Genomic DNA, 20,415 nt, shown 5'->3' on the forward strand with positions numbered 1-20,415 from the left:
TAAACTTCCAAGAAATTTAAAATGAATGTTGTAATTGAATGTCAGATCTGTATCACAGTGTGTTTCATACAAATCTGGTTATAACAATTAGGGCTGAATAATTCTCCAACGGCATCAAGGGATATAAATAATCGCAGATAAGCTTAACAATATAATAAACGACATTAAAGCTTAAGTGCGATATGCATTCATTTATTAGTGTTTTTGGGTCACTGTAAAAACATAAAACAAATTAAAACCCAATTAAAATATGAATGAGTTGTTTTTGTTCCCCAAACAGCTGTTTAACTTTTGGTAACGACAGGATTATCAGGGTAATAATTAAAAGTGTGCCGGCCTATAATTACCATCTCGCCTCTGCAGGAGAACGACAAAAGCATTCAAACTTAATTAGAACGTTCAACAATTTTAAATCGAAAAAATAATTAAATCTATTGAAAAAAATTTTTTCACAGCGACAATAAAATTTTATGCGGGTTAGTAACTGAAGCGCGCACGTTAAAACGAGTTGGCAGAAGAAAAGGGCCATATCATGACTTGTCGTCCGTCTTCCCTTTACTGACTGCTATCTTTCTTTGCTGTTGTTTCCGAGTTCTCGTTTCCGATGAGGAAATTTAATTTTCTCGGGGTTTTATCGTCGCAGATAACTTTGCATTAACATCCATGTTTATATTTTCTTTTATTTTGCAGATGTAATTTGTGGAAAATTTCGAATGGAAAACAGGTGATGTAAATGTGGAAACGCTTCAAGGGATACGCTAAATCATGAGGTACAGCTTAAATAAAAAAATAACGGTTAAAGCAATATATTTGGAATAAATTATTGCTTTAGGTTTCTGTACAGAATTCCCTTCATCAGAACAGTGCAATCAATTATCGCTTCAGCTTTAAATTATATAGCATTAGGTTAAAAATTATTACCGCCGTATATGGTATGACAATTTACACCTTGTGTTAAAACATACATACATAGACCCGGAATGAACTGAATATAAATTAGTGGTCAGTGTTAATCTGCATACAAAACGTTTGTCGATAATAAGGTATTTGCAGAAATTATGAGTTATTTAGATATTGTGAGCTGTTTGGACAAAAAGAGCTGAGAAACTGCGTGAAAAACAAACAAAAAAATTAAACAAAAAAGACAAGAAAAGAGGAGCGAAAAATTAATAAAGTTTCTTAGTTGTTAGGTAGAAAATAGGACTATATGTATTCACTACCTCAGTATATATTTATAGATCTCACAATATCTTCTTGTTCAGTCATCATAAACTTCAAAATTATTTATTTACTGGCAGGTATGTTTTAAAACTAAATTTTACATTACGGTTGAACGATCTTTATTTTTTTGTCGTTCGTTGTAGGTTTTAACTTTTTTAAACATCCGTTTTTATTTCAGCTAGTGAATCGTTAGCTTTAAGGAGTGTTCATTTTATTAAACGGACACCTTTAAAGTAACGCCACTTTTCTAATTTTTAATCTAAATTATTTTAGTTTTTATATATGAAAGCTTTAAGTTGTATCTATTAAATGCCATTTTTGTTTTCAAAATAACGTTATTTCTTTTTAAAATGAAGCGAATCGCCATTGGGGCAAGAAAATTATCTTTGCAAAAGTGATGCTACGAAAAATTTCCGTTGGGGGGACTGCCTAAAATAACCAAATGTTCAAAATCAGCAGTGTTCCAAATAATCAAAAAGTTTGGGGAGTTTAATACTTTAGAAGATTTGCTCAAATCCAGACGGAGAAAAGGCCCGCTTAACGAAAATATTGAGGAAAACATCATTAAACTGCTAAAATTAACGAAATGTATGTGTGTGCGGGAAATAGCGAAGAAGCAAGGTGTTACCGTAGGTACTGTACAAAATATAAAGACTCGGAATAACATTAGAACGTATTAAAGCAAAAAATCCCAAAAAGAAGCGAAAAGCAGCGCACAAAGTTTCAAAAAAAAAAGCAGGAAGTTATAAACAATTTTGGTCAAAAACAAAAATCGTTGTGTTTTGATGGACAACGAAACGAAGATTAAAATGGACTGCAATACACTACCCGGCTCCCAGTTTTATAATGCAGTCGTAGGGGAAGATGTCCTCGATGACATGAAAACAAAAAAAATTGAAAAGTTTAGGAAAAAAGTCTTAGTGTGGCAACCGATTTGTTCTTGTGGGCTAAAAAGTTTTAGTTTTTTTTTACGATTGGAACAATTCGGGGCGATGATTACAGGAAAGAATGTATAAAAACGCGATTATCGTCTGTTTATTGCAAACATCATAACCCTCCATTGATTTGGCCAGATTTGGCTTCAGTTCACTACGCTGGTGCCACTCAGGAGCTTCTTAATGCCAATAATGTACAGTTTTTAAAAAAGGAAGATAAACCACCCAATTGTCCTGAGCTTCGTCCACTTGAGCGATAATGGGCAAATATGAAATCAGTGTTAAGAAAAGATGGCCGAACAACATCATGAGTTGGAGAATTTAAAAAAATGTGGCCTCCTGCTATGAAGAAAATCACAAACAAACCTGTGCAAACAGTGATTCGCGGTATTCGCGCAATAGTTAGAAAATTTGATAGTTTCTGAATATAATTGATTAGAGAATAGGAAAAATTATTTCATTTAACATTGTTAAACATTTTTATAACAAAAAAAATTAAATCAGCCCAAAGTACTCGAATTAGTAGCAATTTTTCAGTGTCCGCTTTATAAAATGAACATTCCTTATAATTACTAATTGTTCAAAGCCAGGTAAACATTATACAATATTGGGTCACTCTAAAGTAATAATAATACTAATATTAATAACTACTGTGGTTATTATGATAAAAACCTAAAACTTGTAGCTAAATTGAACAAAAAAGTTTTGTCAGAGAATGAACGAAAACTTCTGTTGGATCACTTGAAGTTCTAGGAACAGCTCGTACAACGATAACTGGTCGACATTAAAAACTAACACAAAGTCTGTTTTACGCTGCAGTGGAGTCGTGCTAGGATTTGTTAACAGGGAAATTGCTTTTTTTATCTGCTATGACTATATAATTAAACTGAAGAAGAATGAGCAAAGAACAATCATAAGCGAGTCCTGTTTCGTTTCACAAGTATTAAATAAAAGCTTTTTAAAAACTGTGTCTCCTGCAATGTTTAAAGCTGTCTAAACCAAACTTCAAGCTTTCGTTCATTGAGATAGACTTTGATTTTGATCTGTTAGAAATATTTGATGGTTCGGACCAATATTATTTTCTGCAACAACAACATAATGGCTAGCTTTTATTTACATTTATAAAAGTATTTAGATTTTTATCACTCGATCCCCGTAATATTTAACATTTTTGAGGTGTGGACTGTGAGGGCCAAGAGGGCAATGTGACAGGTTTAGATATGACAATAAACTAAGTATGTGTCCCTAAAACTAAATATTGATATATTTTGGATTTTTTTCAAAATAAAGCAACAGTTGAGTTATGTATTATGTGGCTTAAGCGGTCATACTCATTGCTGTATCTTTTTTTATTTCTAATACTTATTTCTCAAGGCAGACAAATTCAGCGAAAATTAAAATTTATGTCTATCAAAAAGAGAAAATCCTAATATTAGAAGTATCGTATGAAAAATGAAACCGTGGTGATTCATTTTTTTTTTTATTTATATAAGAAACGATAACAATGAATTAATTTAGTAATAATATTTAGCAGTTTCAAAGTAAATATTTCTAAAATGTTGTTTCGGAATAATAAATACGCTATATATTTTTCAAACGCTCAATTTTTCCGTACTCCTTAAAAACTTCAATTTTTCAATACTCACTCGTTATGAAATTTCAACCCTGTTACGATCACCTTCGAAAATTACCGAAAGTCCTTTTTGTAGATTTAGGTCTACAGAAGCTACTTTCGGTCTCATTTTTTCAACAATTCCTACCATTTTTCCAGAATCACCCATTAAAATACTGCAATTTTTCGGATTAAAAAAGACTTTCATACCAAATATTTTTAAAATCCCCTCTAGGACTATAAACACGGTATATTTTTGAAATCAGCACGTCGAAATCTCAAAATTTTTTGGGAATTTTTCTCACAAGTTTTTCAAAAGAATAATTGTTCAATTCTCTCTCGGCTAATTTGGACCACTTTCGAAACTTCAGCCATTTTTTTTTAATTTCGACATACAGAAATGACTTCCTTTCTCATTTCTTCGATAACTCGTACTATTTTTCCAAATCGCCAATTGAAATAAGACGAATTTTTAAGAAAAAATTTAATTACAAACCGAATATTTCTAAAACCTTGCTCTAGGACCAAAAGCACGATTATTTTTTTCGAATCAATATGACGATACCTATATACCAGTTTTTTTGTAGATTTTTAGGCAAGTTTTCCAAAAACTCAATTTTTTTGTTCATGAAAAATTCCACCATTTTCGACAATTACAGAAAAGCATTTGTTCTCTTGAAGTTATTTTTCCACACATATTTTCAATAACTTCTACCGTTTTTGCATTTTAAAATATGGCAAATTTTTAGGATTAAAAAAATAATAATAATTCCGAACCGAATAAGTTTCCAAAAAGAAAAATTAATTAAAATTACTAGCCACAACTAGTTTTTAATAATAATAATAAGAAAATGAAAAAATATGAAACGCATTGCTTCCTAAGAAACAAGTTATGATTATTTCACATTAAATCTGAATTATCACTATGTGTAATAGACGAGAATTTATTATCTTTTTTAATGTTTATAACAGATATTTGTGGCATTTACATGTGTTGATAATCCAGTTTTTGTAAAAAAGGGAAACAATGTTTCAAAGGTAACAATGGAATATTTCATTTGTAATTTCCGAGCCAAAAGCTCTGCGTGGTATCAGATTATTATTATCGCGAAGGATTACAATCAGGTTTTCAATTAAACTGTTTGGCTATGAAATGGAAGTATGTGTTATATAGGATTGCGTCGAATCTAAATAATTTAATAACTTTGAATGGAGATTGCGGTGTATAGTTCACAATAATTATGGTGATGATAATAAATGCCTATTATAGATCATCTTTTAATTCTTAAGCAGGCAATAAAGCGCGCATTTTAATAAAAAATGTGATAACTTTAAATCTGCAAGATTTAAATCGAAGTCTAGCGCTTGAGTATTAAAATTTATTAGTGATTTACATAGAAACTCAACACGTGTAAGCAGTAGAGTGAATTATGTATATTGTAACTTTGTCCACAATTTGTAACATATCATTGCTATAATTTTGGTTATTCATAACATTCTTCAATATTTTTACAGACAGTTTATAAAATATCAGATGACAAAATTTAATACTCCTATGTTTTATCAGCAAACAACAAAAATTCAATGCAACATAATTTTTTTTTAATTAAATGTCTTAAGTAAAAATGACAGTAAATTCGGACAGTGGTATCCCTTAAAAACACCCTTTATTTTCTATTGAAATTAGATTTCCGGCTTCAAGTCAACTGTTTGACCCTATATCACCTTAATAGACTTGAGGTCTGTTTCATCGCTTATTCTTTCCTTCCCAAGGGTTAGCTATCTTGTTAGTTATCTTGAAATTTCCATACCGGAATATATTCTTGTTATGTATTCATTCTATCTTTCCGCACACTGCAATTCAGTTTACAAAATTTGCAACAGTGTTCAAGAAAATGTTACCTAAATCCAAATTTCGCTTTATCTCAGTAAAAGTAGTAATGGTATTCTAAAACTAGCTATCTGTCAACACCACAACATTTAAACTGAATTTCATAAAAAACGGATACCTGAATATCGAAACCGGATATGGATCCGAAAAAATTAAATTGGCATTTCCTCCCCCTAAAATATTTACATGCAAACTTCATAAATTCAGTGACGGAACTCGATACAACAACCAGGCGGAAGCTGCGTTGTAACTCAGGTGTGCTTTGTGAAAAGCAGTAATACCAACCCGTAGGTTTCCAGGGTTTTCACAGCACGAAACATCCTAAATCAAATGCAGTAATTTTCTTCAGAAAATCGTAACCAACCTGTTCAATATAAGTAATTCAAAATCTATAAACCGCCTTGTGTCGAATATTTCTAAGCGGAAGCAGCGATGTGTTCATTTCCTGCGATTGACCGCGTTTAAGCGTTCCTGCCGATTACGTGCTATTTTCGAATACACATTTAACTAAAAAGGTGTCATTTTAATTTTCATAAATCAAAGCTTTCCGTTCAATAAATAAAGAAAACTTTCACCATTATCGTCTGTGCTCGCAAATTCGATTTGCACTGTTCCGACGCAAAAAGTGCATAAAACGGAACATAAGTTGTGAGAGTCATAAACAGCAGATAAAACAGATTTCGTAAAATCTCTACAGTTTACCAGCTTTACTTTGATAAATGGCTGAGAGTTTTGTTAGTCGCTTGTTTAAGTGATACAGTACGGGTGAAGTTTTTGTGTAAGGGTAAAAATCTAGTATAAAGTGTGTTTTACTGCAACGCATAATGTAAAGCACTAAAACGATCGGTTTTTGCTAATCTTAAACAAACACTGCCTTGATGCTATACATTCTGCTAAATGATGTAGGGTCTCTACGTTTGGGTCGTTTCCAGAAGTAAAAACTTACACCGTTTCAAAACACATCCATTCCGCGCAATGACAAAATATTTTAAAAAAATAACGTCTTCTTGCAACTGCTGGTCTTTAATTTGAACGTGAAGCGGTGCTTAAGATGAAGTGTGGTAGATAAATGGATGCACTAAAGTCTGAATCGAACTAGGACTTGATCTGTATTAAAGTTTTTATTAGAATTTGTGTACCATTTAATGATATTTAATTATGTAAGAGTTGACTTCATTTTTCAGTAAAACAAACTCCTTTCGTTAAAATATACCCTCTTTAGCTTCAAAAATAACGCGAGGAAAATCTAATTAAATTATACTGTTTTGGAAGATATAACGCAGTTCAAGTTTCTCTCTAACCCCAAAAGGGTTTAAATTAATTTTCAACAGTCATGTAATCACTCACTGTTAAAAAATTTAAATTTATTTAAATCAGTGAAATGTAACTAATTTACTTACAAAAACCGAAATTGCTGGTGTAGCCTTCGTGAATTAAGAGAACGTATTTATACATCACAAATAAATTCCAAATCAATCCATCTACTCCAGCTGAAGACAGAAGAAACCAACATAACATTTTGTTCATAAACCAGAAGTCTTCATATTTGTGACAAATTTTATGCAAACAGTTAATTAAAGCAAATCACCATTTTGTAAAAAGTTACTGCAGTGGCATGAAAGTAAAATTGAGAATAATCCGTAAGTTCTGGCTCTTTGCCAGATCTCTTGTTATTCGCTGCTTAAGACAGGATTCTTTAATTTTGAATACAATTTCATTATCGTAAGACGTTAAGGGTGCAATTTTTTTACTTTAGTCAAAGTACGGTGTTATCATAAGAAATACGTTGTGTTGCAAAGCTAAAAATTGGTCGAATGTTATTCCGACAGAACTTACCTCGCCTTTGAAGTATAATCCGATAAATCCTACTTCTTTCCAGATCACAAAAATTTAATTTTGCGATTTTCGTTTTTGTGATAACCTTTATAAAGCAAAAAGTAGGGGGATTAGTAACACCCCCGCAGCCTCTGCGTCTAGAATTGTGCTCCGAAGTATGGACAATGTAAAATATATTTAAAGCAGGCGGCCCAGTAAACACATCTGTGATATTAACGTGACAGGTACATACTCACAAAGGACCAATAAGTACATCGCATGATTATGTCTTAACGATATAGCTGGCAGATAACCGTTGTAACATCACGATAGAGTACTCTGGTTATGTAACCAATACGTAATACTGACTACATTTACTAGATATCTCATGATTATGTTGCACCGATATAGCTCACATATAAGCCTTTTAACATCACACTGTAGTACTCCGATTATGTAACAAGGACGTAATGTTAACTGCATTTATTAGATTTCTCATTACTATATTCCAGGGATATAGTTGGCAGAAAAACCTTATAACGTCACAATAGATTGCCCCAGTTATGTAACCAATAAGTAACGTTAACTGCAGTTTCTAGATATCTCATTAATGTTGTGTCAGCTGTCAACAACCTTTTTTGTGTTGCTTTTTGTACTAATTTTAAATTTACAATTAAAATGAAAATAATAATAATTGTCACTAAAATTAACTTAGTAATACTGTTACTTTAATAAGAGTATTACTACTTTTCCGGACTTTACCGATTCTATGCAAAATGCATATTTGGCATATTTTGCTATTTGTTCTATTCTCCACATATTTCGAAAAAAAAGCCCAGATTCCACTAAAATGTGCATACTTTCGTGTTTTTACACTGACCGGCAAAAAAAAACGGCCACCCTGCATAGCGTTGACTACGACCATTCTCGATCAAAGCGACAATTTGAAACACGTCTCCCGTTTCCGTATGTCGGTCTGTCTGTCTGTGTATCTGTCTATCTGTCTGTCTGGAGTCTGTATCGATTTTTTATTAGACAAGCGTTCTTCGAAACTACTGGATTTGCCATATTTTATATGTATATTAGAAATATCATGTAGATGATTAAACGATAACTAAATCTTGGCAAATCATCTCCACCACCAATGGGATGACGTCATCTCCAAAATTTATAATACAAAATTTTTTAAATTTTATAAAATTAGATATTCCTGCACTTGTGGTGTGTAAATCCGTGTAGAATTTTCACCCTAGACATCTAGAATTTTTGGAAAAAATTTTAACTTATCCGGGTTCTCATAAAAAAATAAAATTTGCATAATCAAATTTTATAATTTTTCGAAAAAGCTGGGTTTGTTTTATTGTATTTCAGAGGCGAGAGAAGTTCTGTCGAAATAACCTTCGACCAATTTGCTTCATTCAAAATACATTCCGAGAAGTAACTAGTTATGTACCTACCTAAATTTCTAAGATTTTGGGTTGAAAAATTCCAAGATTACTAAGAAATACTCACAATAACGTACTTTCGTACCTACAATAAAATATTCTTGGAAATTTAATTTTACTTTTCTATCTACTTACAGAATATGCCCAATGCGTACGAATTTTTATGGAAACAGGAATTTAAAAATAAGAGTAAGAGTTATGGTCGGCATTATATATTTGAACAAGCATTTTTTTGTTGTGTGTATTGCGAGTAAAGATCTCAACAGTCTCTGACAATGATTATATTAATTTATTTTAAAACACACATTTGGCTTTTTTCATTTCTTATGACAGTAAATTAGGTTAAACCGCATATCAAAAATTCTCTTTCAAGGGACTTTATGCTAAAAAAAAAAGTAGGAGGTGCAATTTAAAAAATTATCGATGACGTCATACACCTGTCAAATGTCGCTCAAAACTTTTGAAACTAATATTACAAAATGGCAGTTTTTATATACCAGTAGACGTGTTTTTGCGTTTTTACTTCTCGAACGTAAGCTAAGAAATATTGTTTGTTTTCTTTCATAGTAGATAAATATTTTAGTTCCTTACTCTGCTTCCCCCGCTGACAATAGCAGTAATAAAATTAGTTATTGTAAACGAAGTGAACGGTTTTAACCCTTAGAGATGAGTGGCAGTTGTCATACGAGGTAGCATGGGTGTTTTACAAGTTGCATATCTTTTAAAATAGAAATTTTCTTGAGGTGTGGTTAGGGTTGCCAGATCTCATATATTTGGTATGAGTATTAGATATTTAAAGAAAATCTCATACCTCATACCAAGTATTAAATATATGAGATAATCTCATATATTTTCATTTTAACCGCCATTTCGAATTCTGTACTCTGCACTTTAGACGCAGAAACTTAAATTCGAATTCCAATAATTCAGAGTCTACTGTCTAACATGTATGCAAAGTTGTCGGCTGAATCATGACAAAAAAGTGGTGCAGAAACGTCAAATTAGAGACGCGATTAAATTAAATATTAATTCGAGCTTCTGTAAACTCGGCCTAAAACGTCTCATATATTTTTAACTGATCTCATATATATTTTTCCATGGAACTCATATATACCTTCTGAAAAAATCTGGCAACCCTAGGTGTGGTGGAGCCTTAAGAGTTAACGGAATGGACCTATCTACTGAACAGTCGTAAAAGATACACCCTAATATAGCATGCACTGTCATCATGTGTCAAGTTACCGCGTAATTCAAAAGTCTGACAATGAACGAGACAGGCAGCGGTCTCGGATATAACATGGCAGATGGCGCAGGTGTGCTGGAGTTGTTTGTTTACGTTCATCATGTCAAAGAATTGCAAGACAAACCGATACGACTCTCGAGGATGCCGAGCGCCACCGAGCGTTTTAAATTGCACGATGTTGATTCGCTGTTTTAAAAATTGTGGTAAAGATGTTGGCTGTACCCAAGAAGTTATGCGCAAACCTCTGTCTCTTACTAACATGCAGTAATCCTCGGTCTGTTCGTGTTTACGACTATTCAGTAGATAGGTCCATTGTTTTCGCGTGAAAACGTTTATTAACTGCCAAATTTATAATCAAATGATGAAAAACACTGTTTACAACAACAGCCTTCTTTATTGTTTTAATTAAGATGATATCGTACTTGGTCTGTTTCTGTTATTTTGTTAAATTAAATTTAATTCTGCGTTTTTATGTCTTCTTTTTTTGCTAATTTGTACAACATGTGTCAATACTGAATGGTTCTTTAATAAAATAACGATCACTAGTTGAATTAATAATTTTTAAGGGGATGTTTGCTAAAAGAAAACTGTCGGATTTTTAATTTTGCCGTGTTATTGTCTTCACAAGAAGCTTGCGTGTAGAAAAATAAAGACGAGAAGTAGTGGTAAGCTGGTTGAAACTCAGGAAAACTGGGGTGTAATTTATGACACCCATAATCTCTGGTAACAGTTCGGCACCCGCTTGTCGTGGATTATTGTTCGATTTTCGTTCGTCAACAGTTCAATTTTCATATACGAATTTATAAAAATGACCACAAGAAATTAATAAGAAATAAAAATCTGAATGTGTACAAAAATGTACTTCGAAAAATTAAGACAACAAATAGTAAGTCCAAGCAATTATAATCTAATTGGGAAACTGATTGATTTACAACATAAAACGCACTCAGCCAAAAAATTATAAATGCAGTTATTTTTCGGACACAAAATAATCACTTTCGCAACACTTAAAAAGATTTGTGGCAGGTAATACACTTTGATCTTTGACAAAAAGCCTAGAAGCAATAAGATTGGTGATCATATAAAGTAACAATAATAAAATTTCTATTAGTAACATTGACTTACACTTTATGTAAGTGTATAAAAACAGCGGCGGATCTAAAAAACAATAATATTTATATGTACAGAAATTCGAGAATAAAAGCATAATAATAGTAAAACTAATCAAATGATGATTAAACTGCATTTTTTGTCTGTAGTTTTAGTAGGTTTTTGACATAATAATTCTGATAAAAGTTTTTTCCACTTTTTCGTGGCTTTGAAAGTGGAATCTTCGACTTTCGTCCCATTTCAAAATTTACTCTTTATATATTTCAGTGGTCACGAGTTCACTAACGTGTAGTTAGTGAACTCGTGTAACTTCAGTGTATGAATAAATTTATGCAAAGATTAAATTTGTCACCGAAAAGATGTCGGAAGTAATAAATTATCCCATCGGTCCAAGAACGTTCTGTGGGTGTTATAGCCCGATCCGAAAGAGACCGCAGTAAGAGAAATAAATAGAACGGATAAAATCAAGCTTCAAACATGATCAGTTTTAAACCAAAATTATGAAGTTTTATAGATCGAGATTTTTTTTTTTTGAAATATTGTAGTAAACACTTCAAAGAATGTCCATGACTTACTTTAATGTGAATTTTATAACTATGGTCGGCACAGTCAGACCTAATATTAGTGTGATTTTGAGCATATTTGCGATTTTATTAGAGCAAAACAAGTCATTTTTTCTCCAATTTTATAAATTCCGGGCACTAATAGCATATCAAAGATATTGTAAAAAAAAATTGGGTTCAGATTCCAACTAGTTGTCTAATATTTGTGAAACAAAATCTACTGTAAATTCACTGAAAACTAAACCGGTAACATCACCTTAAAGTGATTTTGCGAAAATTTTCAGGGTGGCCGGTTTTTTTTGCCGGTCAGTGTACAATAATCAACGGGCGGAATTGTGTTTCATACGCTAGATCCAGTGCTGTCGTGGCGATAGTTTGATTACAAATATATTTTTCTTTTGGATTATACCAACATAATATAACATTTCAAGATCACAAATCTGTGGTCCTGTGTTTGAAAAATTAAAAAGGGCATCGAGTATTGTTTTTTGAAGTAATATAGTAATATAGAAGTAGTTTTTTAACAAGCTGTAAACACTCCTAGCCACGCGCTGGCTACGACCTTGTGGACCAGATCAAAGCGTCCCCGCTACTCGCCGTAAAACACACCTTGCTTCAACTGGGGAATTGCATTCTTAAGATAAATTTCCGCCTACTGATAATAATATAGGATTACTTTCGGTAGTCTGTACCTATTTACATTTATTGCGGTCATTTACGTTGCATGTTAATAACTTGGTTTTACCCGCTTCAAGATGGGTCAAGACTAATATTTTTACGATCTGGTTTATCCAAAGGCGTAAAAGTATGAGTTGGTATGTAGGTTGTACTTTAGCGAAAAGAATATGATATAAGTAAATGATTCATTCTTTCGTATGTAAGCGTCTTATAAAAAGCGTGAATGTCCAAAAAAACGAGAGAGAGAAAACTTCCGTGGTTTTGTCATCGATTAAAGATAATCCGAACATAATTTATACTGACAAAAACATTTTCTCCAAAGCATACAGCGAGATAATTTCCAAAACTAATTAATATTTTATATATTTTTTGCAGTAGATTTATTAAAAAATACATTCTTTGTTTTTTTCACTTTTAAATACACTCTTAATGAAAGTAATACTTTTTTTCACGTAATCGTAATGAGTTGAAAACAGTGCATCATTTGTAAAAATATATATGCATATTTCAGCCTTTTTGGGTATATTATATGTATATATGCGCACATTTCAGAAAAATTTTGTGCGTATGTCCAGACTGTGTCACTCGCATTTTTTTAATAAATAGTCCTAAATATTTAATCTGAAATTAAATTTTTCAAACGTTGCTCGCATTTTTCTAGCTATATATAACACGGGAAACGAACACTCCTTCATAAACCAAATCATTCTGCGATACTAGTTTTATTTTATACCTTTAGTTCGTGTTTTTCTTTTTATCCTGTTCATTTTAGATAATGCAGGACATCTGAAATCGAAAATTGATGCTTCTGACATGGTAACACAAAAAAAAAACTTTCACAAACATACATAGATTATATTTATTATTTTTGTCTAGGTTGCAAGAAGTACATATAAACAAAAGATTAAAAATCTTAAAAAAAGAAATTTCTTAATTGTTTTAAATCATTGTTTTAAATCTTGCATCACGTTACACGAATTCAATAGTGAATTAGTTGGTCATAAAGATTTTTGATACCATTCGTCATATAATTACTAATTGTAATATTAAATAATTTTGTTGTTGTACGTACATAATGAACTCCGCTTTTTATAACTGAACATTAAGAGATTAACTTATTAATGCATATGGTCTATACTGAGAGTTAGAAAATGCCCCCATCTTAACACGAAAAACTACAATTTAATGATAGAATGTATAAGTAGGTGATAACTTAATGAGGCATTATTGTCCAACCTATATCTCTGCCTAAGCTGTCACTCCAAATTTAATCACATATAAAATATATTGAAAACAAATAAGACAAAATCTTTACCTATTACAAATATGGTTTATGATCATTTTTTTCCTGTTCTAATAATTTCTTATACACATAACTAATTCTGAAAACTCAATGATTCTAAAAGTAAAAGTGTTATTGTAAGTACAGACCATCTGGGGTTGAGGGTATGGTGGTTTGCTGCGGACGCAAATAGAAAAACAAAGTCATAAAAATTCCTTCTCAATTGTGGTCGTTGAAAGATGAACCGCGACCGGCGACAAGTTTGTGAAGACTTAATTCGTTGGATTTTATAAAGACGTTGTTGGAATCGACCCTGGGATATCACCTCTATCACTCATCCCCTACTACATAAAACGAAACAAAGAAAAATATTCATTTTATTATTTAAGTATTAAATTTATTTCATCTAATGAAATAATAAGGCTCTTCCATATTTACCGCACCAGATGTTTGGGGCGAGCAGTCCGGATTGTCCCATGAATTGTTTTCGGTATTTATGGTTATTGCACTTCCATTTCCCGGTGAAGCTTTGTAAAATTTCGAAATCGTTCACTTGGTTTTCAACGTTCAACCTCCGAAAGTTCTGCAAGCTCTCTCGTGTTTTCGTTACACACTGTATTTGTAGTGCAGTTTTGTGAAAATTTCTGTACTTCAGTGTCGTCGCTATTTACACACGGTAAGTTGATATTTAATAACTTCATAATTTTAATTTTTGTTGTTATTTTTAATTTCAAGGCCAAAAATTGACAGTTCAAGAAATGTCTAAAACAAATTTAAAACCATTTAGTACTTTATCAAACACACAGAAATACCGTAGATTACAACATTATAAAAATTTTATGAAAGAGAATAATGTGTTACAAACAATTCATAAAAAAGACAACGATAATATTACTTTTGAAAACGCGGAGAGTGTTATAGATTCAGTGTTGATCAGTAACAGCATCAATAACTCTAACAATAAAGAGTCTACTATTGGCAATTGTAACATTCTTGATAGCAATATTACTGCCACCCATATCAATGCAAATAATCACGATAATATGACTTTTAAAAATGTGGAAAGTGTTGCAGATTCAGTGTTAAATAGTCACAGCACCTATGACATTAATAATACTCGTAACAACGCAGTAAACGTTTCCTTTATAGAAAAACTTCGTAATTGGAAATTAAAGTTCAATATATCTCAGTCAGCCTTAAATAGTTTGTTGAGCATATTAAAATCAATTAATGGTTTAGAACATTTACCTACAGACGCAAGATCATTCATGAAAACTCCAAGAAGCGTACGATACCAAAACTTAATAAAAAAAGTAGATTCGGGTAAATTTGCTATATTTGGCTTTGCGAAGGGTCTTAGTAATTCATTGTCCGTATATTACGATAAACCTCCAACAAGTATCAAAGTAAACTTAAATATTGATGGTCTCCCTCTTGCAAAAAGTTCGGGTAGTCAGTTTTGGTCTATATTAGGAGCAATTGTTTGCGATTTTTACACTAAACCATTTATAATAGGTATTTTTCATGGTTTTAGTAAACCTAAAACTAGTCATGAACTCCTTCAGGATTTTGTAAATGAAGCATCGGATGTACTGCAAAACGGAATTTTTTTTCAAGGAAAAAATATACACGTTTCGATAAATGCTGTCATTTGCGACGCACCCGCAAAAGCTTTTGTTACAGAAACTGTACCTCATATGTCGTATTATGGTTGTTCTAAGTGCGTACAAAAAGGAGTAAGAATAAATTATCGCATGACATTTCCCGAATTAAATGCACCATTACGTACTGACGACGATTTTCAAATGAAAACATTTCAAGAACACCATAAAAATACATCTCTTTTGGAAAATTTAAATTTAGGAATGGTTTCTCAAATACCTATAGATTATATGCATTTAATTTGTTTAGGAGTTACAAAAAGGCTTATTCGTTTCTGGATTTCCACGCCACCTATTCATAAAAAGAAATTAAAATTTAATTCAGTAACAGTTAACAAAATTGACAATTATTTTAATTCCATTAAATCCAAAATAATCTGTGAATTTTCTAGAAAACCACGAAGTATTCGAGAATTTGAACGTTGGAAAGCAACCGAGTTCAGGCAATTTCTTTTATATACAGGTCCAATTGTTTTAAAAGAGATTTTACCAACAACCTATTATGAACACTTTTTGCTTTTAAGTGTAGCCACGAGAATTTTATTGGATGCAAAGAAGTGCTTCACACATAACAATTACGCAAATTCTTTGCTTAGATGTTTTGTAAAGAATTTTTCGATTTTATATGGTAAAGAATATTTAGTTTATAATGTACACAACCTAATTCACCTAGCGGATGATGTAAAAAAGTTTGGCCCTTTAGATAATTTCAGCGCATTCAAATTTGAAAATTACATGCAATTTATTAAAAACAAAATAAAAATTGGCCGAAACCCATTAAGACAAATATACAACCGAATTTTAGAACAAGAGGGTGTACCAACAAGCTTTAAGAGAACAGACTATCCTATTATTCACTATGAAAAAGGCGACAAAACCGTTATAGCAAAAATTGCTACAAAAAATTTTGTTTTGTCAAACAACAGTATTAATTGTTACATTGAAACAGTTGCTGGTTCGATTTGTAAAATAAATGAATTTTATTTATCAAATGATGAAATTTTTATTAAAGGAAAAAAAAATATGGCCACCAGTTCACTTTTCAGATATCCCTCCGAATCTAGCCAATTTGGTTTTTATTTAATAAATGAAAAGAATTTTGAAGAAAATACAACAATTATTTCTTTAAGTGAAGTTAAAACTAAGTGTTTAAAACTTCCTTTAATGGTTGAATCACTGTTTGCAATAGTTTCCCTCGTTCATAAATAATATGAAATAGTGATCTTGTACTATACATTAGTTTAGGTATAGGGTGTTTCAGCCAAAATTTACGGCTCTATCTGACGTTCTTATTTACATTGGCAAGCTGCTAAAATTTGGTACACGCTTACATAATTATAGTTGGGAAGTAAAAATACTACGGCGGTTGTTATTTTATTTTTTAGGAGTTCTAACTTTAGATCAAATTTTTATGTGAAAAATCACATGACACTTTGTTTTCGTTCTTGTTGCTGTTATTGAGATTTCACATTAGTTTTATTATGACAATATGTTGCTATTGCATTATTTGTTTCTTTAAAACCACAATTTTGTTTATAAATAATATTATCGGTTTAGAAAAAAAATATGGAAGTATTATCTTCGACTGGATATGCGGTAGTTAGGTTTGAAGATGGATCTGTCTCTGAAGTTCCTGTCATCTGGTTATCCAAGGACCGCAAGACTTGCTGGTGGCCTTCAACGAAAAATAGTACCCATTATATATACAACAATAAACAACCAAATAAAGAAACTTGGAAAAGAAGTCCCGTCGTCAAAATTGAAGGATACGTCGGTAAGTTTGTTAAAAAATATCTAATATTTGTATCATTTGCATCATTTGTGTTTACAGATACTTACGAGAAGGCAAGACACGAAGCAAGTGTGATTATGTACACTACAGACGAAAGCGATGGAGACATTATAAATACAAAACAAGCAACCAAAGCTCAAGTACATAATGTCAATGCAGAAATATCTGATGCAGAAACCGATTCTGAAACACAAGGCAAGTTATAACCAAAATGGCGTATTTAGAGTTTTTTGTGATAAATTTAAATTTTATTTAAATGCTGCTGTTGGTATAACAATCATTGTTCAGGTTCCTATTGAAGTTTTAAAAATAAGCTTTGCTATAATTACAAGAAAATTGAATGCCGCTTTTTATTATTATTAATAATATTATTATTAGTAGAAAATATTTCACAGAGCAAGCCCCAATTATAGAATACACAATTGAACAACAAGTTATGGTTTATTATCTTAGATTCTATTATCTAAGTAATTATGGTGGTAAATTGCAAAAAGAATTTTAAAAAGTCACATACTATTCTTTTTTTGTATCCACATTTACATTTTCGTATTAACAGATTCTTGCACTATAAACGTTTTCAAGATTTCCTTCATAATTTTATTTGATAGCGAACTCTACTTTTTCACATGCAAAATCTTTAGCGGTACAAAATTTTTGATACTGAATTATTATAAAAAAATCTTGTATTACTATTCGTAGATAATTACAAATTAAGTATTCATATTTCATGCAAATATACACTATGTCCCCGGATTGAGTTCACAAGAGGAAAAAAAAAATGTATTTTCTATTTTACAAAAAAATGACATAGGAATAACATTTTTTGCTTAATTCAAAACGAATAAATCTGCAATTAAAACTTCAATATTCCTGGTCTGTACTCTTAAAATTAATTTTTTCATACTTCAAGTTCTTCGTTACTTTGGTTTTTTTCGATTTCAAGGACACAACCTGATAATATTAAAATTTTAATTGCAGATTTATTCGTTTTGAAATAAGCAAAAAATGTTATTCATATGTAATTTTTTTGTAAAACAGAAAATACATTTTTTTTTCCTCTTGTGAACTCAATCCAGGGACATACTGTATATGAATGACTACCTAGATAACAAAAGCAATTTTTTCAGAGGAACTGGAAATACCACCACCAATCAATGAAGATACACCCGTCGACTTTGAAGAATTTACAGTAATTGTTCCTCCAACTGAGGCTCCTTACGAGAAATGTTGCATAGGTATGTTGCTGCAATTTTTGAGGAACTAATGCTTATGAAAATAATTTTATTTTTAGCATTGGAACAAATACAAAAGAACATGTGTGAGATAAAAGAAATGCTGAAAGAAATTGGTGATAAAGTATTCAACATGGAAAGGTCATCGAATCTGACAAATGAGGAAAAAACAGAAATAGATGATATGCTACCAATAAAAAACAAAACAGACTTTGATGAATTAGAAGATTATCTTTGTCTGCCAGAAAAAGCAGATTTCTTTGTAAGTTACATAATCCATAAATTCATATAAATATGCAATATAATAAAATATTGGTCATTCTATAGGGATAGATTCCTGTAAGACTAGGAGACTTTGGCAACCCTCTAAATATGGTACACACATAGTGGACTGCACAACAGTCTCATGGTGTACATGAATCAACCTATATGTTATACATACACGGTCTCTTTTAAATAGATTTGGAAAAACTCCATTAAATTTCACGCACAATTAAAGCATTTGGAAGGTCTTGTTTTTTAAATTGCTGGTCTAGAGAACATGTGTAAATGTTAATAATGCTGATTTATTCAATTCTCATGGTGACATACCAATTTTTTTGCTTTGTATTGATGTGGATTTTGGGATTTAACCCTCCTCCCCCTACATTAGAATTAATACAAAATGTTCGGTAGATAAGGTGATGATGTTGTAATTTTTTTTTTCCGAATTTATTTCAAAGTGACCTGGTGAATGCACATAAAATATACAATTTTTCTTGTTTCAGAAAAGACTGTTGTCCCAGATAGGTGGTAATGGGTACAAGGATAATGTGGGACGTGTTTTAAAAAAAATATTTTCTAACGAATTTGCAACTAATTGGTCATGGCTGGGTCAGCGGGGAAATTTCAGACTAGCAGAGACGAAGGCGATAAATATCGTGAAAGGTATATTTTATTGCAATAAATATAATTGTTCTAATTTTTATTTTTGAAGAAATTATACTGAAGGCCCATTCTGTAAGAGAAAAAGAAGTGGAGCAATGCTGCTCAGAGTGGATACGTCATTCCAAGCAACGTTTAAAGAGGGAAAAAGCTACGAATTGAAGTTTCAGTGGTTTTTTAATAAAATATATGTGTTGTATTAGAATTAAATTATATATTATATTTTTTTCCAAATTTAAATAAAATTATGGTTTATCTGAATTAAGTTTCATTAACTTCATCAATGTTCCCATCCCATACCCTTAAGTGATACATTTAAATAGCATTATTAATAGCTGGGTTTTTTGTCATGCCTATTCACGTCGCATGCATCATGTTAATAAAATATACTGGCAGTTACATGTTTACGACGTAGTGATGTATACGCAACGTGTATATCAATTTAATACGTTATACTGACATTTAAACGAAACGTAAATGATACATTAAAATGTAGAGAATCTGGCGATGTACTAATCTAACGCTACAACGATGTACTGAGAGAACGTCTTTAGTCTGAAATAATGTTGATGTCCCCAGTACGTCACAGACGGTATATAGTCAACATGTACCAAAAATGTTAGCATGTTGATTACATTACACAGCACAGGGAGCGCACATGGGCGCAGTGTGGGATGTAACATGGTACAAGTTCGTAACTACATTAACATGACATAGAAGTCGCTATAATGTAACTGTGTTTACTGGGGGTAACCAAAAGGAAAAAATGTCCACTGAGCTTTAATAACAAGCTTAAATTTAAGTGATTGCATACATCGAAAGAATGTCACGTAGAAATTAATTTGATTTGAATGAGTTTGTGGGCCCAAAACAGAGAACTAAAATTATTAATTAAGCCACAAGCGAACAAAATGTTCTGAATATTAACTTTCCAATTTTATCAATTTTAAATAAAGAGATAATACGACTAGTACTATCTATGCACAAAAGAAAAAAAAATAAACGGCTAAG

At 31.5% G+C, this 20,415-nt stretch overlaps 2 protein-coding genes across 3 annotated transcripts in view; one reads left to right on the top strand and one right to left on the bottom strand.

Annotated features, from left to right (window-relative positions):
* Positions 1-20,415, bottom strand: part of LOC135134691 (protein madd-4) — a 318,408-nt gene that overhangs the window by 116,529 nt on the left and 181,464 nt on the right. The window lies entirely within an intron of this gene.
* LOC135134618 (uncharacterized) lies at positions 17,023-19,566 on the top strand. The gene is made up of 6 exons (XM_064063340.1): positions 17,023-17,230; positions 17,288-17,443; positions 18,376-18,483; positions 18,540-18,742; positions 19,248-19,407; positions 19,457-19,566. The coding sequence occupies exons 1-6, from the start codon at positions 17,023-17,025 to the stop codon at positions 19,564-19,566; spliced, it is 945 nt and encodes a 314-aa protein (XP_063919410.1).

The sequence above is a fragment of the Zophobas morio genome, unplaced genomic scaffold (genome assembly GCF_036711695.1).
Source record: "Zophobas morio isolate AGI-343-1 ecotype UQ-CSIRO unplaced genomic scaffold, CSIRO_AGI_Zmor_V1 ptg000023l, whole genome shotgun sequence".
NCBI lineage: Eukaryota > Metazoa > Arthropoda > Insecta > Coleoptera > Tenebrionidae > Zophobas > Zophobas morio.